The sequence below is a fragment of the Colossoma macropomum genome, unplaced genomic scaffold (genome assembly GCF_904425465.1).
Source record: "Colossoma macropomum unplaced genomic scaffold, Colossoma_macropomum, whole genome shotgun sequence".
NCBI lineage: Eukaryota > Metazoa > Chordata > Actinopteri > Characiformes > Serrasalmidae > Colossoma > Colossoma macropomum.
Window position 1 is genome coordinate 42,271,134 of NW_023494792.1, and position 24,594 is coordinate 42,295,727.

Here is a 24,594-nt window from a genome sequence, read left to right on the forward strand (position 1 = left end):
ATGAGGAGACTGATATGAATATATTCAAATACTTTCATTGCTGGTTCTCACATGCTCTGCTGGTATCTCTGCTGTAAAGCATTTTTTTTAGCATTTAGTTTATGTTCCGTGCGCCGAGCTTCAGTCCAATAGTTCTGGTTTGTGTCTATCAAGGTTCTTCCAATGGAAATGCACCTAAAAAGTTTCCTTTGTGAGAAAGTTCCTGGTTTCTAAAAAGGCATTGGAAAGGTGCCTATATTGGCCATGTTAGCCTCTAAAGGCCTCACAGGTGTGTGAGGTCTCTCCCTCTGGAGCTGCTTTACATTTACTGGGAAAGGGGTTAAAGCTTGTGTGGCCAAGTTCCTTCCTCTAAATGTATGCACAGTGCAGTCTGCCAGAAGAGCCAGCACAAATGAAGACGTCACGCCCACACTGTGTCCTTAGAGGCTGAAAATACGTGTGGGATCTCCTCGGCTGGCCCGGCCGGCCGATAATCCGTTACCCCCCTTCATCCAGCTATTGAATTCTGAGAGGATTTAGGGCACCGTAGAGACTTGCGGGCAAAGTGCCTACATGCTGCTGGCTTTGTCTTTAGTTCCCTCTTAGAGAACACTGAATGGACCTCTACTGGTATGAGTGACAGGATATGAACAGCTGGAGGAGTCAGGATGAACCAAACTTGTCCATGTGAGAGTGAGAAGAAATGTCTAAAAAGTATTGAATTTTGGGGAACAGTATAGAAAATTGTGGGTGGAGCTTGCATTTAGATTACACAGACCCCAAGACCGGGACAACTAGATTTGAACCGGTTGCCATCACAAACACGATTCCATTTGTCTTTTTAGTATGTTTAGCCCAGTAGCCCTAAAATGCAGTTTCCTCCTGTTTTGAAGGTTCCCCAGTTTAACCATGCATCTTTTTTCCTTAATTATGACGAGGAAATGTATAGAATTTCCAAAACCAAAAGCAGACTGGATTTTCATCTTAGGTAAGCAAGAAAGTCTAAAAGTGTTGTTATAGTGTTTAAAAGCTTTTTTTGGGGGGGCTGCTGTACATGGTTTTTTGATATCAAGCTGATCAAGATGTCAATAGTTCATCAGGTGATCACGGTGAATGTCATTATTTCAAATCACTGACTTTAAGCAGCATATCGTCACTGTCCAATGAAAAACATGTATCTCCATTTTTTGCGATTTTTACTTTTCTGCATCAGTTGAGCTCAACAGCTGTCCTTTACATTGTGAGAAACCTTTTCTATTAACTTACATTGAAAGTAAAGAAGGTTTTTGCCTTCTCCTGTAAAGTTACTATTTTGGAGATACTTGTTTTTCATTTTTTCATTTTACATCAAACAAAACGTTATCCTGCACTATAATGAGGTGAAAGACAACAATACAAACTGACACATTAGACCGCTGAAGTACATCCTTTCTCTGCTTTCATTCCCGGATGAACTTTATGCAAATGAAATGAAGTGGCAACCAATCATATTGTTGATATGTGGCATGGTAACCGTTTGTGTCACACCCACAGCCACAGCACCACATCCTGTGTGTGTTTTAGTGAGGCGCCCCCAAAGTGTCCAGCTGTTGAGGGAAGTGAGTCAGTTCACTTTAATGAAAATACATCATTTACACAGCAGCCTGGCTACTGCAGGTTTTGAAAATACAAAACTAAAAACAGAAAAATACAAACTCCTTGCTAAAACAAGCACAGATGGGTTTCACACACTGTCAAACTATTAAAAAATTCAGATCTCTATTCAGATCTATTATTCTTATTGTTTTTAGTAGTTGCAGTCTTGAAATCAGGGTGTGCTGCAGGCCTACAGATATACATACGTAGATACCGCGTTGTCTGTTGTTCTCTACAAGAGGCATCTGTACATTACATCTTCAATACATCTTCAAGATCCACTTTGGCCATAACTTCCTTATTACTACCAACTACCAGTTTTCACCAAATTTGTTTTGTTATAATCCTCAGACATAGATTAATTTAGTTAGCACAGACTGCTCTCAGTTGTATTTATTTCTATTTAATAACTGTGATTGTGCTGGTTAGCTGTCTGGAGCAGCAGGTAAATATTCAGCCTGCACCTGACATTAAAAACCAAGTTTAGCGTGAGCTCTGGTAGAAACAGTCTCACTCATATCAGCAAATCCATCAGTGTGTAAATCACTTCTAATCTTAATGCACATAAAATAAAATAAACCCCCTAAACACAGTAAGAAGGACAAGATTCTTGTTCGCCAGCTTCTTGTTCGAATTTCCACATTCCACCTTAAATAGTGCAGCAGCGAGCTTCTTGTTCAAATTTTCCCATTCCACCTTAATGGTACAGCAGTTACATTTTGGTGCTCGAGGCTGCACCATTTAAGGTGGAATGGGAAAATTCAAACAACAATGTGGTGAATAAGAAGCTGACTTCAGCTTTATGTAAGAAGGTGCTAATCTATTGAATATCTATGCGGAATTAAAGAATGCTGTAACTTACCTACAATGCTTACCCAGAATCAACAATCATTGTTAATAAACAAATATATCTACTACATGAAGTTAAGATTCCCTGTATAGGCTATTAAAATAAGTAAGCTTAATATAAATCAAAGAAAAAACAATCACACCAGCAAGTTCTCTGTGCTTCACCAGCCACACAGCCATATCTACACAAACATCACCCAAACAATTAACATCACACAAACATGAGAGTGGATCTCTGCATTCCCTCCGTTATATAATCTTATTTTCTGAGTACAATATTCTTGAAATAGTATAATTTTGGACAGTACCTTTCTGAAACTGTCACTCTGTAACAGTACTGAACACAGTGCAGCAGCGATGTTGACCGAAATGGCGGTGCCGTTGGCGTGCCTAGCTGAACCTAATGTGGCATCTATGTATGTATATCTAGTGCAGGCCCCTCAGCACCCCTTCTTCCCATGTCCCTGCTAAACAACATGGCTCAGGTCTTAGGAGGTTAACAAACAAAGAACAAATAAAAAAGGCCAAATGTTTAGTAAAAACCATAGATGGATGTGGTTTGGGGGTTGGGGGGTATGGATGGATGGAGAAGCGACTTCAGAACGTTGACACTTTAACCACTGATAAACTTTTGGGAAGCTCTTTAACTTCATAAAATGTGTAACAAAATGATATTTCTGTCTAAAACCTAATGGTTTTGCTATTTTATTGGGAATTTACTGTCAATGGTTAACATTAAAGACCACTAGTTTCCATTAAGAAACCATCAGATGCATCTGGAATCAGTTTCAGAACACCTGTTATATCATTAGAACCCTTTACTCTGTGATATCGATGCATCAGGAAAACACAAAATAACATTAGAGACTATTGGACGTCATCAGGACCCTACAGAAACTTTAAATGGTATGAATTTTTCAGCAGGGGAGAAATCATTTTTAGCACATCAAACTGATGGTAGCCTCTTTGTGTAGATACAGCCTGGAGAAGCATTCCAACCACACTGCATTAAGGGTATTGTAAAGCACTGAGGTGGAAATGTCAAAGTCTGGAGCTGGTTTTCTTACAATGGTGTCAGTGATGGGATCATGAACTCTGAACTGCCTTTGGAAACAATACTTTCAAAAAGAAAATTGCAGCCTTGGAATGTTCTGTTGGTTTGCCATTAAGTTGATTAATACATGTTTGAGTCCGACATACCTTTCTAAATACTTTCTGGGGCTTCTGTAGACAGCTGACAAATTATACAAGAATGATGAAAGTGCTACAAATATGCAAATGTAAAAAATGTGAGCTGCTAATTTGGCCAGTGAGTAATCAAAATGTGTTAGGTACAACTTTGATTGATTTTTAATTAAGCCGTATGGAAATGATGTTGCATACAATTCTCAACATGCAACTGGCTGCATGAAAGTTCCATCATGCAAAGCCAGCCTAACAAACTTCAGAATGCTTTGTGATGAATTAACACTGCTCCACAAAGTCTGCACCTGGTCATGCTTTATTCAAAGATGCCTCCTACTTCAGATCATTTCCTAATCGAGGGGTTCAGTTATTTTTAACAAGAAAGTGCGAGCGTGATCAAGCTGTGATTCGAACTCACACAGCTCCTCAGCGGGAGGCCCGCAAGTGTCCATGCTGATAATACAGAAACTTTTGCTCGGCTTTCTTTGTCTTGAAACAGTGTGACTTTGTTTTGTGCCATGTCCTTGTTAAAACGAGATTTCAATCTCAGTGAGCTTCTTCTGTCAATAAAAAATATAAAGAGATTCTATCTGATAGCATCTTTTTTCACAAAATCAAAATTATTTTTTAGCACAACATCAAACTGATGGTAGACCCTTTGTGTAGATAAAGCCTGGAGATGAATTCCAACTAGACTGCATTAAGATAGCATCTTTTTCACAAACAACTGCTGAGATACAGAACCTCCAGGAAACGCTGACACTGTTACCAATAGCTTTTCTGTTACAATTAGAGAATAGCTGTAAACAAGCCCTGAATGGAGGCTCCTGGGAGGAGCAGGTAAGGTTTTATCCAAGAAAGCACATTTGGCCCTTCTTTCTTAGTGGGAAAGATGGCCTGTTTCCCTCTCTCCCTATTGCTCATTGAGATGCTAGCCAACTGTGGGCTTCTGTTAACTCACATATCAGATTTGGGCAGCTAATCAACATCTCCGAGTGGCTTTAGTCGTCCAACACTTTTTTCCCTTGTCATAAGTTGTTTTATTAGTAAAAATTGTCTTATTCTTTTTGCAGATAATCAAACTTTTGTTCAAGTCAATTTTAACACTGCTGTACGTAAGATGTTTTTGTTAAAATTGACAGAAGTAGCAGGAGAGAAAAACATGCTAATTCTAAAATATGGTGTGTATGTGCTTCTGCGAGTCACCCTGTAAAGCCTGAAATAAGAATTTAAAGGTCAGAGGCGTTGGGTCGGATTTTGCAGGGGTTCTTAGGTCTGTGGTTAAGTCTCAAATGCAAAATCGACATTATAGTGATGAAGATATGATGATAATAGTAGAACTTAACTCACATCCTCGTAAGACACATCCTTCACCAAGTTTTGACTGAGTTCCCTGTGAATACGCTTTCCATGCACTCGCAAATGTAATCATGTGCACTTAATGAATACGAGTCCTAGAGATGATGGGTATCAGAAAGCCAAAGGTTTATTGCTGTGATTAATTGATGATGCAGAGGTGATGATGTGGCTCAGTGAGGGTAGTAGGGCAGTCCAGCTCAAATGTATCTCGATTAAAAAAAAACAGCTACAAACACTCAAAGGTCACGTTCAGTCACTCATTCAGCACTTATATACTATATGGACAAAATGGACAAAAGTATTGGGATACACTTCTTGATCATTGAATTCAGGTGTTTTATTCAGTCCCATTGCCACAGGTGTATAAAATCAAACACCTAGCCACGCAGTCTGCTTTTACAAACACTTGTGAAAGAATGAGTCGTTCTAAAGAGCTCACTAAATGCCACTGTAGCAACAAATGAGTTTGCGAAGTTTCTTCCCTCCTAGATATTCCATGATCAGCTGTTAGTGGTTTATTTATTGTGGTTATTATTGAAAAGTGAAAGCGTTTAGGAACCACAGCAACTCAGCCACAAATGGACAGACCATGTAACTCATGCTCCTGTATCTGGCAGTCTGATGGACGAGTCTGGGTTTGGCGAATGCCAGAAGAACATTACCTGCCTGGCTGCATTGCGCCAACTGTAAAGTTTGGAGGAGGAAGGATAATGCTGTAGGGTTGTTTTGCAGGGGTTGCCCAAGATCCCTTAGCTCCAGTGAAGAGAAATCCTAATGCTTCAGCATACCAAGACAATTGTATGCTTCCAATTTTGTGGGAATAATTTGGGGAAGACCATTTTCTGTTCCAGCATGACTGAGCCCCTGTGTACAAAGCAAGCTCCATAAAGGCATGGCTGGCATGAGTTTGGTGTGGAAGAACTTGACTGGTCTACACAGAGCCCTGACATCAACTCCATCAAATACCTTTGGGATGAATTAGAATGGAGATCGTGAGCCAGGCCCTATCATCCAACATCAGTGTCCGACGTCACAAATGCTCTTCTGGATGAAAGACCATAAATTTCCGCAGACACACTCCAAAATCTTGTAGAAAGCCTCCCAGAAGAGTGGAAGCTGTTATAGCTGCAAAGGTGGGACCAACTCCATATTAAAGCCTATGGATTTACAACGGGATGTCATAAAAGCTCCTGTAGGTGTAATGTGTAGGTGTCCCAATACATTGTCCATTTACTGTATTTATAGTGTATATAATGCTAAAAAGACCCATTCTTAGGAGAAGATTGTCAAACACAACATCTGTTATAAGTTGTACTGTCTCTACAGTTACAGCAGCAATGTGCCTGGCAATATAACTAATTGTCCAAGCTAAAAAATAAATAAATGCATACATGCACTTTTAGAAACACTTCATCTAAAAATGACCCTGACTGTTATTTAGTTGGAGAGATTGGCAATAAAACTGTCAAGTGTTTATCAATGGCTTTATCAAATGCTATGCTAACTCATCCTGCACACCAGGATCTGTCCATGTATCACAGACAAAGTGACACAGTGTCGTGCCAGTGATCAAACTACATGTGTGTGTGTGGATAGTCTTATTTAAGAACCTGTGTCTGTTTAGAAGTATTTACTTAGATGATAGGATCTAAATTATTTGGAGACTTGCTATGCTTTCTGCTCTGCTGATGAAGAAGCTACAGTTTGACAGATAATAACAGCAACTGACTTTTTCAGACAGCATTCTAAAGTATTAATTTAAAGATACAGTACAACAGTGTGCTTGCGTTGTTGACCCAACAATCCATGTCTTTTTAAAGGCACAGTAGAACTGCTTGCTCCTGCTATTGTATGTTATGAATGACAGCGACATAAGTTACAGTCATGTTAATCTGCTCAGGGAAGGGGCCCGAAGCAAAGATATGCTTACAACATTATGGATATTCATTTGCATTTATGACTGATTGGAATAATATGTGTATGTGTATACTATGAAAATAGTATAACAATTTCAGTTTTTTAATTAAAAAGTAAAAAACAAGTAAGAACACCTAGAAATCAGATACATAGCCTTATAATGTTCTTGCTTTAGTCTTAAAACTTGAGCAATATTAGATATTGTAGCTAGATTTTAGATCCTTTCATTTGTAAAGAGATTTTTTGCAGTGAATGCCGTTGTGGGAGTGGCAGCTAGAGATGACATGATGCCTGGATTCACATGTGTCGGCAGAAACACCTGTTAGCCCTGACCTTCGTATCTAATGGAGGGGCCGTAGGTAGTGGATGGGAATAAGCTATGACTAAATACTGAGAAAAATGTGAATGTGTCATTCTTGTCCATATAAAATCATATCCAAACTGCAACAAGAACATACTGAAGAAAAGTTCCATTTTAGGTAGAAAAGTGTTGCTTTCCTATATGGAAAAATATATATATTCCAAATGTATTTATCAAATATATTTCGCAATGCATGAAATGGTCAGAAATGTGTGGTCAAAGTACTATTTGAACTTGTCATTATATATTTTTTTCAATTTTATGTAGTTTTAACAAAGACTACAGGTATAACTAAATATACAGGAACTGAATAAACAGTCCTAACTTTGTTTTAACCATTATACGTATGCAGTAAGACAGTGCTCACACAAAATATATTTCAAATAAACAAAATATCAAATTATTAAACTGAATTTTTACAGTGTATCAACACTTGCTTTTGCTAAAGGTTCATTTACTAATACTAAAAATTAAGATGCTGGAATACAAATTCATTTCAAAAGTTATTCCAAACAGTGCAATAGACAAGTATTTTGGCTAGTTTAATACATTTTCAAATGTATTTAATAAATATATTTACATACATTTACTTTTGTATGGTACATTTGCATGTGTAATATTTCGTCATACATAAAAAAAACATAGTTTTAAAATATATTTCATTAATATGGCAAGATATTCTGAAATATATTTTGGTGTTTGGAATGTATTTTGGCATGGATTGCAATGTATTTGAAATGCGTTTCAAATATACAAAAATATATGTCCATATACTTTTTTCCAAATGGATTAAAAGCCATTTAAAAGCTGTATTTGAACAAGAGGGATACTATCATAGCTACATATAACACATGAGCAGCTGGGAGTCAGCATAAAAAATGAACAATTCACCATGTTAACATGCTATTAAAGCATTAACTTTGACAGTCCTGAATAGCATTCAAAATCAAGTGTTTGTTACATTTTTGGCCAACACGTTTTTGTATATTGTATACTTGTATATTCCTTCAGTTACATTTATGTATTACTAAAACTAATATTGAATCAAACTAAAACAATCAAATCAGATCTCAATCTAATCTAGGCGATCTAATCTAGCTGTTTGAGGTATTACCTGTTGAGGAGGAAGCTGTTGTCGCTGCAGGTCAGAGCCTCCAGGAGGACCTTCTTCTCTGAGATGGCTGTAGAGGAGTGGAACTTCATCCAGATAAACTCCCACACGTCCTCGTCCATCAGGGACACGCCTGTGCAGTATACAATGTCTCGTACGTTGGGAGGGATCCTGCAGAGATCAGGTTCTCATTAGCATGCAGACGTACTGATGTTATGAACCTTTCACTATTTAAAACCAATTGTGAAGCAGGCGTTTCTATTCCAATTAATGCAGACATTAGCATTAATAATCAAGGGTCTACTGAGACTTTGATATTGGTATCAGCACTGATGCAGTAAGGTGATTATACACTGAATGTGATGCAACTAAACAACCAAAAAATGCAAATATTCAGACACGATTTTTTTGCATCGGCACTGCATGCAAATAAATGAGCAGAATGTCTTCAAGTGCAAAAGACATCCTTTGCTCCTCATAAAACTGGCAAACAGTAGTCAGACTTCCATTCAAAAACTGAGTGAATAAGACTTTTTTCATCAGCTCAGTACGAGCGAATAAAAACTCTAATTGCCTCATCTGTAAAACAGATCTGAGACTTCTGGTGTGTTTAATTTTATAGCTGTAGACTAAGAGCATACAGACAGAATGCAGCAGCAAGCATGACTGCTCAGGAAATGTTGGCAGCAGGCTCCTTAGATTCTTTTAGTGTCTAATATCACCATTATGTTTTTTTTTTCTTTGATAAGATGAAGGTATGATTTAATTTATTCATTAGTGAACTTGTACCTGATGCCTTCAGTCATGTTCCGTAGCGACGGCTGGGCAAAAAAAGAAACGCCTGTTCTGTCATATTTCTTTGCATTTAGTATTCATCCAGCAAATGCATTTCCATTGTAATTTATCACATTTCCTTTTTTCTGGAGCAAGTGTACAAACTTTTATGCAAAGTTTGGTGATTTTATTCGATAATTACTGTTTCCACCTTTTTTATTTGATGCATGAAATTATGCGTAAAAATATGTTGATGGAAGTCTAGCTAGTAACATTGGGTAGACTACTTTCTATTTTGGAAAAGTGAACTTTACAAGTGGAAACTTTATAAGCTCTTATACACATCGCTCTGATGTCCATGACTGATTCTGAAGATGCTTGCAGCATGTGAGCAAGCAGAAGACAAACTAATTCTCTTGACATTTATCAAAAAATTCTAGTTGCTGGTTCATATTTAATATTTTTAAGTCACCTGAGCAATTATGAATACATAAATAGTCAGCCATGACGTCCTGTTTCAATGGGGTATAAATATGAGGTGACAACACAGGGCAAATGCCCTCAGTCACCCATCGCTATGATAAAGACCAGACAATACAGCAATTATAGACCATAAAAGATTGTTGTGCTGCACAAATCAGGAAAGAGCTGCAAGAAAATGGCTACACAGTTGGGAATGCTCATTTCCATCATTTTAAATTAAGATGATTAAACTAGGCTGTGGTTGGATCCTTCAACTGGACAGTGATCCAAAGCGCACCTCAAAGTCAACACAAAAATGGTTCACGGACCACAGAATCAATATTCTTCCATGGCCACCCCAGTTCCTTGATGTTAACCCCCCTTAGAAAACCTGAGGCATGAGCTGAAGAGGAGAGTCCACAGTGTGAACCTCTGAATCTGAAGGATCTGGAGAGATTGTCTGTGGAGGAATGATCTCAGATCTGTTGCCATGTGTTCTCAGTCTTATTAATCATTATAAGAGACAAATCAGAGCTGTTATCTTTGCAAGCGGAGGCTGCATAAAGTATTAAGTGAAGGAAAGCCAATTCTGGCACACAGATTTGAGAAAATATTTATTTCATTCAAGATTTAAATTCTTTCTTTTAATCGTTGTACTTCAAATAAAGGTTTGATTTGTTTTAATATTTTGAATGAAAGATTAAAGGGTTGAGAAATAACAGCCCATTTTGATCATGTTTACCAGGGTTGCCAATATTTGTGGAGGGCACTATAACATTTTTGCACAGGCCACATTTTATGGTTTATTTTTTCCCAGCATGTTCAGCAAATTAATAGCATTTGTGCATTAAAATGTACAGAAGTGTGTTCTCTGTAGAGGATGTGCACTTAATGGACTTGGATTATCTATAATTTAGGGGGGGGGGCAACCATGCCTGAAACCCCTCCTCTTCCAATTCAACACGCTTTACCTATTTCCCACCCCTGTGACATAGTTTTTGCATCCCTTTCCTGTTCCTCAGTCCTGCCTGTCAATCCTGTCACCATCTGAAAGGGGGTGTCTGGCCTTCAGAGGTCTCTGCCCTCCCTCAATCACAGTCTCCTCTCATACTACCATCATACGTTGAAGGTATAGTCCGAACTCGCAGAGTTTGACTTAGAAAGTCAACAAAACATAATTTGACCTGGGGCACCCAAACTTTTGCATATGACTGCATTTTACCTAGCCTTCTCTGTCTTTAAAGAACCTGAGAGAGAATAAAGCTGAGAGCAGTGTGGTTCGGCCGTTTTCTGCATATTATTTCTTTGTTTAGAGGTTTTTTTTCACTGAGGCTGCATAATCTGCTATTGTTCACTAAAAACTTAGTTTTACACTGCATCAAAGCCAGTGATGTTCACACAGTCTAGCAGACAGTGGCCTACATTGTGAACAATGTGTTCTGCCCAGGAGTGGCTGATGCTTGTTTGATCAATCTGCTGGAAACTGGCTGATGCTGATGCTAACGTTTAGTTTGCTGGAGCACTCTGAAAAGATGCACAATTGCCCTTGTTTTCAACCACTTGAAAGCTTTCCATCTGGAATGAGTTTGTGTTGGTTTGTTTGAGGAGAAATTTGTATCATTCTGTGGAGCTGAACGGCATTATGCAAGTTTAAATGTTTACTGATGAGAGGCTCCGGCTGAATAAAGAAAACGACTTTGAGTGTGTTTGAGAGAAAGAGACTGATTGAAGACTCTGGGCCAGATGTCTATCTCTTCATCGCTGAATTTGCATTTTTATTTATCCCAAGCCTGGTGACCATTGCACAAATATAGCACGGTTAGTGGGCGGTCCTATTTGCAGTTTACCTGATTTAACATTAATTTCCGAGCACGTACTGTGGCCACATGAAGTCACGTTTTTAGCTGTGCTCTAAGCGAGTAACAGAGGGACATAGAGACAGAACTGAGAGAGAGAGAGAGAGAGAGAGAGAGAGAGAGAGAGAGGGAGAGAGAGGTAAAGGGAGGGAAGGTCAACTTCATTCCAAATGTGGTCACCCTAGCAACTCTAACATCATTAGACAGTACAGCCACATTAAACAGTCTTGTACATTCCTCCTGAGGTATTTCATGCCCCCCTCTTGCTGACTTGCCCCAATTTCAGGTGAAGCACTCTCAGAAGGATCAGACTGTTCTCATTTTTCATGCACTCTAAAATCATAAACCACGTTTCAGCTCTTTGACTGCTGCCTTAGCATGTTTCATCACAGGGGAGCATATTTGCACAGTACAGGTAGGATGACTAGATCCAACTAAATGTAGAGACACAGCTAAAAAAACACCCCCCTAGATCAGCTTTGTAGCTAAAATACACCCACATACATAGGATAGTGAGGATAACTGCAAAGATAACAAGATGTACAAACATCAGTTCCAAAAAAAGCTGAGACAGTATGCGAAATGCAAATAAAAATGCAAATCAGTGATTTTAAATACACTTTGACCTGTATTTAAACGCAAACAGTACAAAGGTAAGACATGCCATGTTTTATCTTATTAACTTCATAGTTTTTGTAAATATAAACACAGTCTTAAATTGATGCCTGTAACAAGTTCCAAGTTGGGACAGGGCCAATTTAAGGCAAGGAATAGGGGCTGCAATCATGATCAGGTATACAAGTAGCATGTAGGAAAGGCCTTGTGTTTTATGAGAAAGGATGGGTCAAGGCAAATAAAGCATTAGTGAATCATCCAACAGTTTAAGACTAACGTACCTCAATGAGCGATCAGAGGGATTTTAGGTGTTTACAGTGCATAATATCATTAAAAGTTTCAGGGAACTCAGAGACCTTACTGTGCATAAATGGGAAGGCTGAAACAACTGAATGCCTGTGACCTTCAATCCCTCAGACAGCACTGCACTAAAAATCTTTATGCTTCAATTTTAGGCTGTACTTTGCGCAGCAGAAGCCATTTGTCAACAACATCCAGAAACATCGCCGACCTGTCCAGGGTAACCCCCCTCCGCCCCCCTGACCCAGAAGGATAAGCATTTTAGAAAGTGTGTGTGTGTGTGTATATACACACTATTTTCAATTCTAAACAGGTCTATCAATCTATTTATCTCACTTTATTTAAAGATAACTCACCTTGAGCTAGAGTGCAACAAAAATGCACACTGAGAGCAATCACCTCAAGAAGACTAAGGAAGTGAAACACACTAAGAGTGTGTTTATATCTGTTGTTTGGTTCTCTTGGTCCTGAACAAAGTGGGAAATTAATTTGGTAGGAAATGCATTTTAGTTCTGGATCATTTAGGGTTTACAATGACATATTTTACATCAAACGAAAAATCATATGAAGATAAAGTCTTCACTGATTAGACAGATTTAATGACGTAGAGTTGGTGACCTTTCAAAACCATGCTGTACTCTGGCCTAACTGAGCTCGTAGATTTTATATATGACTTGTTTTATCCCTGTCTTGTCATATTCTAAAGCAATAAGCCATGAAAGTCAGGGGATTACCATGGCTTTTGCTCTATGTGTGTATGCAGTATTTTCCAGCAATCTTCAAAAAAGTGCAGACATAGGGAGCACTACTGGCAGGGAAATGAACAAACAAATATTGACGGTCCTCTACAAGGTAGGTCTCCAAGTCTCCTTGATGGCTCCTTGATGAATGCTCACTCCAAAAGTTGCGAGAGTTCGTGTTCATAACCATAGTACAATTAAGGCTTTTTAAATTAATGAACAGGGCTATTGATATTTTACAGTGACTCTGAATGTGCCTCAGTCACATTTTAAAACTGTTCTCTAATTACCAATTCAGAGCTCAGGAGGAAACAATAAAAGCATCCACATGTCAAAACAGTGTCAGAAACTTGACTGTTGCAGGTGTCTGCAGTGAAGAGATGACTGTTGATTCTGTGTTGTGTTGTCTTTGGTCTGCATTACATTTATACTTCAAACTAACCACACCTGAGTTTGTTGGAAGCGGACCGAGACCAAACTCTTCAGGAGGTCTTGTTCGGCTTATTTGTTGCACACCAGGGTTCGCATGGCAGCATTCTCACTTGTTCTAACAAGCCACACTAACAGAACAATCGCACCAGGGTTCATTTTAACCGACACGCTCTAAGACACTACAGCAAGATCTTCAAGAAGCTCACAGGTTTGTCTGTCCATCTGGAGAGCGGAGGCGTCAAGCTCAAGTGTGCAGCAATGCAACAAAGATTTTTAGATTAAATTGTACATAGTGTATCAGCAATATAAGCCAGTAATGGAAGCATATACACTTTATAAGGTCCATACCCTAGAAAACTGAATTTTCCTCAATTTTTTTTTTAATGTAAGAGTTTGATGTAGTATGTAAACACTGTCAACTTTCAAAATGTACCATTTACTCCCCAGTGCACACATGGAAACTAATATTTTGAATTTATTGTCTTTGTGATGCCACGAAAACAAGCACATTTACATATATCCACCGATTCAGCCTACTCAGCAGTTTACAGTCATAAACATTGAGGGCCTAATTATTTTTCTGCTAATTTTAGTGCACAATTTCTACTTATTTGCTGAATTTAACATATTTGAAGAAAATGAACATAAAATATGAAACTTCAGACTTCAGAATTTAACTTCCCAACAGGCCACATTTTATGTTTTATTTTTCCTCAGTATATTAAATTCAACAAATAAGCAGTAACACTGTATTAAAATGTGCAGAAGTGTAGAGGATATGTAACTTATTTTCACTTCAAATCCACCACACGTAATTTGACCATGGGTGCCAAAACCTTTGCATACAACAGTAGCTCCGCCCCTTCACGCTGAAGTTGTAAGGCAGGGGTGCCCAGCCCTGGTCCTGGAAATCTACCACTCTGCAGCGTGTAGCTCCAACTCTAATCTAACACAACTGATCCAGGTAATAAAGGCCTTCAGGAGCTTTTGAATATTAACACCAGTTGCGTTGGATCTGAACTATCCAGAGTGGTAGATCTCTCAGACCACAATTGAGCAGCCCTGTTATAAGAAGTGTCTCAGCCTGGACTGCTTTTTAAAGGAAGCACAATACAGGGCAACCAATCACGTCAGAGCTCATATACATATATGAGGCTTAAAGGCGCAGTAACGAAAAACAGCTTGTTTGACTGTACGGAATAAAAAGAGGTTGAAAATGTTTACGTAAAAATAAACTATGACTGTGGTACATAAAACCACACAAATGTCATAAGGGGAACCAAATAGGGTCCTTGACATGCCTTTTGGGGCAAGTGTGTGATCTTTTACGCATGCAGTTAGCACAATGCTATAGCACAAATACTTGTTAGCTACTTCAGTTTTGTAGCTCAAGCACGAAAGAAGTGAACCAAACAGGTCTTGGCTGAAACGATTACATTTGGGATATAACTATGCAAATTAGAATGTTTGCCCAACTACAAACTGGGACCGACATGAGACGAGCACAGAAATGTCTTGCTTTGTGTCAAATATTTGTCTGTTGTCTTTGGCACAGAAGAAAGAGATAACTTTTAGCATTCTGTCAGAAGCTGAAGCTCAGTGTAATGGAGGCCCAGAGGATTTTTTGGAGCTTAGTCGTGGCAGGGGCTCAGTTGGGGATGATTGCTGTGTTGAACATCGCCAAGGTCAAGTGCCAGCTGACGTCAGCTCAGGCGGCGGGGATTTGCTGGAGCTTGAAGCTTGTCCGTAAGCCTGAGGTCAGGAGCTCAAGGCTATAACTGAGAGGAGTCTCTGCTCCAAGATAAAGGGATTGAGTGAATCACAAAGCTACTTATTCCTCTTTTCTGTTCTGTGAATAGCCAAAAAGCCATATTTAACACACTAAGAACGGTCTCAACAAGTGAGCATGGTCTTATTACTCATGCCAAAGCCTGAGAGAGAGCAGCCCCTTAGTTCAGCTATACATATCTACATTGCCCAATGTGTGTTCAGTGATCCTTTCAGAGTGTTTGTGTTTGTCTTCGTCCCCGTTAACTGATTGAAATCTGCCTTCAGAGTAGCTGATGTGCATGCATGTCCATGTTTGTCATGGTGAAACGGATCACTACTACTGTGCTACTGTGTTTCCTATCACTGTATAAAAGAAGCTCCATGCTGCCTTTGGACGCAATTCACATCGCTATAGAGAAACTTATAATTGATTTCATCAGAATGACAGTAAAAGACCAGTGAAGTATAAACATATGATTATGTTTGCTTGTTCAAAATGACAAAAAAATATATCTATCGGTTTTCAGCTTTGTTAGTTCTTTACATATCAAAAAACGCAAATGTATCAAAATTGCAACAACAGCATTGAGAAATCATGCTATTAACGACGAAGAGTAGATTAAAGGTAGCTATTTTTTGACCCCTACACTAACTATTGTTTTCTTAAAATATGATATTAAAGAATAAATATGAATACAAACAGAAAAGGAACATGTGGTTAAGAGAGTGAGAAACTAAAGTGTGGGCCCACATACCGGCCCTTAGGACAAAAATGGCATTAGGGGGTTAATACACACAGAAAACTTTCAACAAGTGAGTAAATTCTGTGTTTTGCTCATGCCAAAGGCTGAGACAGAGCAGCAGACTTTGACTTCATTAAGGAAAGGCCTACGGCTGTTTGGTTTCTAGAGCCATGGGAATTGTAATAAGCTGGAAAATAGACACTTTGGCTGATACAGATTAGGCCTACTCCAAGACCAGAACGTATTTGTAATGAAGAATTTCTATTGGCAGTGTGATTTATTCTGAAACTAGGCTAAATATGTGGCAGGAAAATTGGCCCCTTATTTTGGTCTGAAGGGAGGAGTAAGACGACTCTTAAACCTGCCAATTATTGGAACGACTCCATAGTGGAACAGTAGCTGCCTGCTGAGATCTGCAGCAGCAGTTGCCACACTGCGTGTTGGTTAAATTTGAAATCTGAGAATTTGGTTGCTGTTTTATACTGTTTCATACATCTGGGTTGCTTCATTATATTTTAAAATCGAATTCAATGCTTTTTAATTCCTTTTTAAAACATCAGCAAAAGAAAAATACCACAATGTACAATGCATAAAAACTCAAATATGGCACATAGAGACTCAGTGGCCACTTTTATAGGTGCGTCTACCTCGTTTCTACACTCATTGTCCATTTTATCAGCTCCACTTACCATAAAGATCCATCCAAAATACATTATAGACCACATTCAAGAATATTCTTTTTTATGATATACATTGTTGGGAGTGGACTTTACATATACTAGAAAACAATGCTGTATTGTGATTAATACCACTTTTATTAGAGAAATAAAGAAAAAGAAATGTGTTTTCCATTCAGCCGTTATTCTTTTAAAAAACTTGTTATACCCAAAATTGTTACATCATTTTGGAGTGAAACTTCAGTTACAGACTGTAGTCCATCTGTTTCTCTGTATCATCTGATAGCCCCCCTTTACCCCATTCATCAGTGTACAGGACCCCCCCTCAGGACCACCACAGAGCAGGCATTATTTGGGTGGCAGATCGTTCTCAGCACAACAGTGACACTGACATGACATTTAAACACTGAGCATGATTTATTTGTATGATTTATTCAAATGAGAATTAATTAATCCGTGCACATGCATAACTGATGATATCTTGCACACTAAACGTGATTTTTTTCAGAAGGCAAAACAGCAACATTATTTTATTCACCTTCTGTTTGGTTTGAACATTCACCACTGACATGACCAATCATTTTCATCTCTGGTGTTGCCATGGTGACGGCCAAGCTGGGATGCATTTCCCCAAAGTGTCATTGAACATCTACCATAGTTAAATAAGACAGAGACTGTCACTGGGAACACTCCCCACTGTGGTTGCTCAGCGATGCTTTCGGGAAACGCACTCCTATTGGATGGGCTGTGTCCCAGCATCTGGGGCATTTTCACAAATGTTAAAAGGATTAGTTTGGTTTCTGCAGTGTCATGAATGGTATTAGCTTCTCCAAAAAGCAGCTCATATGGAGCTACAAAGATCTGAGTTAAATGTGCAAGCAGTCATTAGGTTTCAGCTCCTGAATGAAGCGGTGAAACTCTCCATGCTACCTTCACTTCTCCAAATTGGAAAGTAGCCTGGCCTTCAGGGTGAGTGGGCTGCACTGAGTGGATCAGACCCAGCAATGTCACTGGAATTTTTAAACACTGTCCACTCTATTAGATACTTCTACCTTGTTGGTCCACCTTGTAGATGTAAAGTCAGAGACGATAGCTCATCTGCTGCTGCACAGTTTGTGTTGGTCATCCTCTAGTCTGTCATCAGTGGTCACAGGACGCTGCCCACAGGACACTGTTGGCTGGATATTTTTGGTTGGTGGACTCTTCTCAGTCCAGCAGTGACACTGAGGTGTTTAAAAACTCCAGCAGCACTGCTGTGTCTGATCCACTCATACCAGCGCAACACACACTAACACACCACCACCACGTCAGTGTTACTGCAGTGCTGAGAATGATCCACCACCCAAATAGTACCTGCTCTGTGAGGGTCCATGGGGGTCCTGACCACTGAAGAACAGGGTAAAAGGGGGCTAACAAAGTATGCAGAGAAACAGATGGACTACAGTCTGTAACTGTAGAACTACAAAGTGCACTTGTGTGGTAAATGAGGCTGATAAAATGCATGAAGGTATATGAACTTAATACCTGATCTCTCTTTTCCTCACTCTTTACAGTGTGCTTGACCTTGTTATCAGTCCTGCCATCCTCTATTCCTTTATCAGTGGTCAGTTTTTGGCCACAGGGATGCTGCTGACTGGATATGTTTGGTTAGTGGGTTATTCTGTTTTAGTTTAATACACACAAGAACACTTTTCAACTCAGTATTCAGGCACCATCTTAGAATTTAACATCTTTACTAGAAAAACTTAAGACATCTTGAGACATTTTATGACCTTTAATTTTTTAAGTCTATTTTAAGACTTCATAGGACTTTTTAAGGATTCATGGGAACTCTAATTAATTCAGGACAAGAGAATGTAACTTCTGTTTAAAACAGAATAAAACTGTTACATGTTTTGGGTAATAGGGTCAAAAGCGCTAAGCCTCAAAACCCATTTTCTCCCTCAGTATTCAGTGTCTGAGGAGTATGGCGTCTGTAGTCTGGTTCATGCATTTATGCATACAGAGAAAACCAGAACATAAATTTATAACATTTACCACCTTAAATAGATTGTTTTACACAAGAAATCATGCTAGGTTTCAGGCTAGCAGCAGGCCGCAGACTTCAAAGTTCCTCTAAAGTGTGCAGTGTAAATGTTTCATGTTATTTTTGTTATGTCTGTCATGTTGTGTTTCATGCTATATCATGATTGTTGCAGAATGAAAGTGAACAGACAGATCAAGGTGAACTTCTACTAGAAATATACAAGCGAAACAAAGCTAGAAGCATCTAAACCTTTAGTCCAGTAAAAAATATCGTTACTTTTGTGAAATAGCAGTAGTAAAATGCAGTCAAGACCACTAGAGGTGAGTTTAAGTCTAGACTAAGACCAGGAGAGACTAAGACTGGGCCAAGACTGAGACCAAATTGAGATTTTTTTCAGAATATAAAATTAAAAGAACTAAAGAAACAGAAATTTGTTTGTAGCTCACTGTACATTCATTATCATTCATTACTATCATGCGTGATATACATAAATAAATTATACTATATTTTATAATACAATTATAATACAACTGTAGTGCCCCATATTAAAAATACTATAATAATAATAAATCAACAACTATGATTTTTATTCGATATTCTACAAACTGCACTGCAGTAAAGCCAATTAAACAGACACTTTGTGAAGAAACGTAGTTAATCAGTGCTCTTTAAGTACTAACGATATGCTCAGAAAAGCATAATTTATCGTGATAATCATATTGCCCACCTCGACTGTAGACCAAAAATTTCATTTAATTATTATTATATTATAGTGTTTGTCCAGCTTTGCATTGTAGGTTTTGGAAGAAAATTATAGATTCCTTCTTCTCTAAAAAATATTCAGAATCACCACTTAAGTCAACTGAATATAAACCAAATGACATATATCCATTTTTATTATTCAGTGAAAACATAGTAATAATATTATTCAGATTTTTTCTTATGGGGTGTTTGAATTTTGGAACCAATGAACATCAACAAACAAATAAGAGTTAATACTTCCTGGAAAGGTCAATTAGATCCTCAACAGATTTTATTTAAACATGTAAATTTATGTAAAACATGTATGTTTAATTTAGTTTAAAGGTAAAGTTGATATTCAGTAATGATTTCCGTTTTTCTCCAGTGACGTGGTCTTGAGAACAACTTCCAAATTCTCCTTACGCTGAGTCCAAATAATGTTGAGAATGAGACAAGACAGAGACCATTCATTTTCAGTCTTGAGAGAGACCGCACTCGAGTACTACAACAGTTAATAATAATGACTGCAGTAAAAGTACAAGTGCCTTTTGCAAAAACAACTTGAGTGGAAGCAAAAAAGTAGCAGCTCATAAATCTACCTAAGTACTGAGTAACATATAGAACTGCAGTGAAACTTCTTAGTCTATCCAGCATCTATCAGCATAGCAACTGAAGGTTGTTAGACTCTGTTCTTCTCTTTATGGATCCTTTTGGTTTAAAACAGAATGATAAAGCTCCAAAGTGAGGGGTGTGAGCTACAGTAAAGCAGCCCAGGAGTCCACATTAATGACTATAATGGAAAGAAGTAAAAAGTAATACACTTAATATAATAATATTAACATTTAAAAATACTCAGGAAAGTGCAAATCCATCTAAATGTTCCTTCAGTACAATGAGTAAATGGAACTAAATACTACCTACCTCTGAATAGAACTGGCACTCTCATGCAATATAAACAATATTTAATAGCAGCACGTCCAAATTGTGTTTTGGCTCAGGCTTTTTTCATCATAGAGGGAAAAAAACAAAGCATAAGCCAAAATGTGCCCATTCGGACAAGCTGCAATAAAATTTTGTTTATTCTGCTGCACTGTTCATGGTGTTTTACTTTCTTAGTACTTTGCACTGATAAATAACTCATTTTTTCACCCTTAGAACAAGTAAAAACATGTAGAAGTAAGTGAAATAATCTTATAATATTCCTGCATCTATGTCAAAATGAGAAACATTAGATATTTAGGCTAGATTTAAGATGATGTCACTAGCTAAGATGTCATTTTCCGCAGTGTATGTATTACTTCAGGAGAAATTATGCCAGTTTGCATGCTAATAGAAGGTAACCCAGAATCTAAGCAGGCAGTTATGATTTCTTTGTTGCAAGATAAACTGAACAGGCTGGTTGATGGTGAAGTTTCCACTAGAATGGTCCCATACAGGGCCATAAAACCAAATTTACATCACTTATTTTGTTCAAATGAAGAAGTTAGAAGTTATATTTAAACATAGTTAAAGTTTAAAATGTGCCATTCAATACTGAGTCCATATGGTCCATATATGGAAACTATGCTGCAAAAAGATCCCAAATTTCAATTCTTAGTTTCTGTGATGTCACAAGAACCAACACATTTACATATATCCACCTCTTCTGACTACAGCAGTGTAGCCCCTCCCATTCACGGTGAAGTTCTAAGCAGTGTTTCAGCTCTGAGTGCATTTTGAATGAGGCACAATACAAGACAGCCAATCAGAAGAGAGCTCATTTAGCCTATCCTATATCATTCTTAAAAGTACAGTGATATCAGTCTGTTTAAGGTATACAGAAGTTTGGAAAAATTGTCATATAAAAATTAATTAATTATGACTGTTTTCTGTACATAAAAACACACACATTATAAGTGTATCCCAAGGGAAAAAATAAAATACGGGTAAAAATGTAGGATATGGGTCCTTAAAAGTAAAATTAAACCACTTTTTAATGCAGAAGGAGACGAAAAAGGTGAAATGCATCCATTCACACAAGTTCTAATAAAATTTCTTCTGCAGCAGAGCATGCGGTTTCTACTTTCTCAGTACTGTCTGAGTACCTTGCACTGATAAATTATTAAGGTGTGGAGTTTAACCTGTTTCTTTAACTTCATTTTGAAATTTCGTCTAGAAGCAGACTCGCAGACACAGAGATGTTGGTAGGCTATGCATGCGTTGCTTGTACAAAGAAAAGTGAAGAACAGAATGCACATCATTTATTGATATGAAGACATCCAGCTTGTGCTTTACCAAGACAGTCTGACAAGACTCAATCTAACATGTACTGAGTATAAGCTGTTAATAAGCACAGTTCTCGCAGACCCCCTGCTTAAAAAAGGCCTGCATACCAGAATGCAACACATTTCTAGTACTTTAAATAGAAACCTTCACTTATGATTAGGGAATTTGTTTTAATTTAGATCTGTATTTAGAGAGTGATTTAGTGTAGTATTTATGAGAGTTTGCTGAGATGTCTAGGTATTTACTGAGGTATTAAAAGGAATCAAAAGAAAATAAGCACATTCTAACTGTACTCCATGTAGATCCAGTGCTTAGGAAAGGTTTGCACACAAGATTTTGATGCACAAATAAAAGTGATCTTGAAAAGCCTAATACATTGTAGTTATCGCTTAATAAAGTTGTAAAAGCGGCTATTGGCTTGACATGGCTTTAGATAGATAGATAGATAGATAGATAGATAGACAGATACTGCCACCACCATGTTTCATGGTTTGGATAAGGATGTTATGCTGGAATGCAGTGTTCCTTTTTCACCTAACAACATTTCTCATTTAAGCTATAAAGTTGTATTTTTGCCTTATTACTCCATATAACATTTTTAGTAGCATTCTGGCTCATCAGGTGGCCTTTAGGAAACTTTATACAGGAAGCAAAATTCCTGGGGAGTAATGGTTTTCTCCCCGCTATCATTCCATACACAATATTCTTGTTCTGTGTTTGCCTGATAGTGGGCTTGTGAACACTGACATTAGCCAATGCAAGAGAGGCCTGCAGATCCTTACACTGTAAAAATGGTCCGTTTAACTTTAAAAATTACTGCATGTGATAACAAGTAAATTAACTAGTTCAATTAAACCTTGAGAAATACTTGAACAATGAACAGTTCTTTCTGTCAAAGTCTTTTTGTGAGTTGAATTAAACTGGTTCAATTGCTTTTTACCGCAGGTTGAACTGACTTACACTGTCGATGCCTGGAGATTCTTCATGATCTTGTAGAATATTGTATGCCTGCTCTTGGAATGATTTTTACTGGACCATCACTCCTGGGAAGGGTACGAATGGGGTTGATTTTTCTCCATTTGTTTGACTGAAGTTCAAATGCTTCAGAAATTGTTTTGTAGCCTCTTCCAGCCTGATGGAAGCCTCAATGACTTTTTTCTGAGATCCTCACAAATTTCCTTTGACCAAGACATGACATGCACACACAAGCATGTCTAGACTCAGGTTGATGTTTTTATATAGGATTGGGTTACCCACACTCACACTTGATTGTCATCCAATTGACTGAACCTCCTGACCCTTGGTATCCCCTATCCTCTTTTGATCATTCTAGAGGGTTTTTTTGTTGAATCCCTTTGTTCAATAAAAAATAAATTTCTGTATCTATTATTATTTCTTATGTGAAAATCTGACCACATTTTATCTACAAAAATAGACGCATGCTCATACAATGTTTCTTCAGAAATTAAGGATATTAATAGGGAGCTTGCCCTGCCATTGCTGCAGTAACATCCTTTACTCTTCTGGGAAGGTTTTATACTAGATGTTGGAACATTGCTGTTTGTGGATTTGATTGCATTTAGCCACAAGAGCATTAGTGAGGCCAAGTACTGATGTTGGCTGATTAAGTCTGGATCACAGATGTCACTCCAACTTAGCATAAAAGTACTGGATGGAGCTCCAGCACTTCAGAGAACACAGTTATAATGCTCCACAGTCCAATGCTGGGGGGCTTTATAGCACTCTCGTCGATGCTTGGCATTGGGAATGGTAACCATAGCCTCATGTGCAGCTGCGCCAGAGCATCTCATTATGCTGATACTGTGCTTTTCTATGGAGATTACTCAAACTGTGTGTGTGCCATTGAACACTTGTGTTAGCATTTGGTGCACCTTAAAGTAGATGAACTCACTAATTAGAAGGGGATACTTTTGGTCATACAGTGTATATAGATGGTGATTCTGAAATTCAGCAGTCAGGTGATATTTCGTTGTTACAGGAAAAAACTGAATGGGGCAGCCAACGGTGAAATTTCCACTAGAAACAGAATGACAGATGCAGAGACACTGAGGCTATGCATGTGATGCTTGTATAAAGTAAAGTGAGGAAAAGACGTTCAAGTCTCTGGAGGCTTAAAGGCATTAAAGTGAGTGAACTTCTGTTTATGCTCCTACATTCAGGCGATAAAGACCTGCTGATTCCAGATTATTCTGGAAGGGCCTCAGGGAGTTTTTGGCCACAGCAGCACAGAAAACTGCTTCAGTAAGAAGTCATAAGAAATGTGAGGGATCAAACTGAAGAACCAAAAGTGCATATAGAATGAAGCTGTTGGGTTTTTTCCTGTATAACTTGGAGATTAACCCTTGGAAGTCCAGCCTTCGTATTACTGTTTACTATACAAATTCAATGCAATTAGTTAATTAACAACAGATCCAGAATGAATTACTTTTGTGTTTCATTCACAATCTGAATTGACAAATTCAGTTCTGCACCTCTGACATTTTTCAGTTTATTTTTGATATAAAAAAGTAATAAAATCAAACATGAAAGGATGATTTATCTTTCTGCACAACAGCTTTACACACAATCATAAACCAACCATTCAAATTCGAGTCATAATAAAACATCTCTTCTACTTAGATTCAAAGTTTAGAATCTGCACTTTCCACACACTTTCTCCACTTATTTCAATGAGCTATGAATGAGAAATCATTATACTAAACACAGGACAGGGCATAATAAAACAATCATAACACATAATAAAACAATCAAAACAGATGTGATAGCTTTTAAACAA

At 38.0% G+C, this 24,594-nt stretch overlaps 1 protein-coding gene across 1 annotated transcript in view; it reads right to left on the minus strand.

The window, feature by feature from the left end:
• LOC118812328 (thyrotropin-releasing hormone-degrading ectoenzyme-like) overlaps window positions 1-24,594 on the minus strand; it is a 357,198-nt gene that overhangs the window by 19,643 nt on the left and 312,961 nt on the right. Inside the window, exon 17 of the mRNA XM_036577232.1 lies at window positions 8,400-8,567. Coding sequence (XP_036433125.1) covers window positions 8,400-8,567 — 168 coding nt within the window. The remainder of the gene's footprint in view (window positions 1-8,399; window positions 8,568-24,594) is intronic.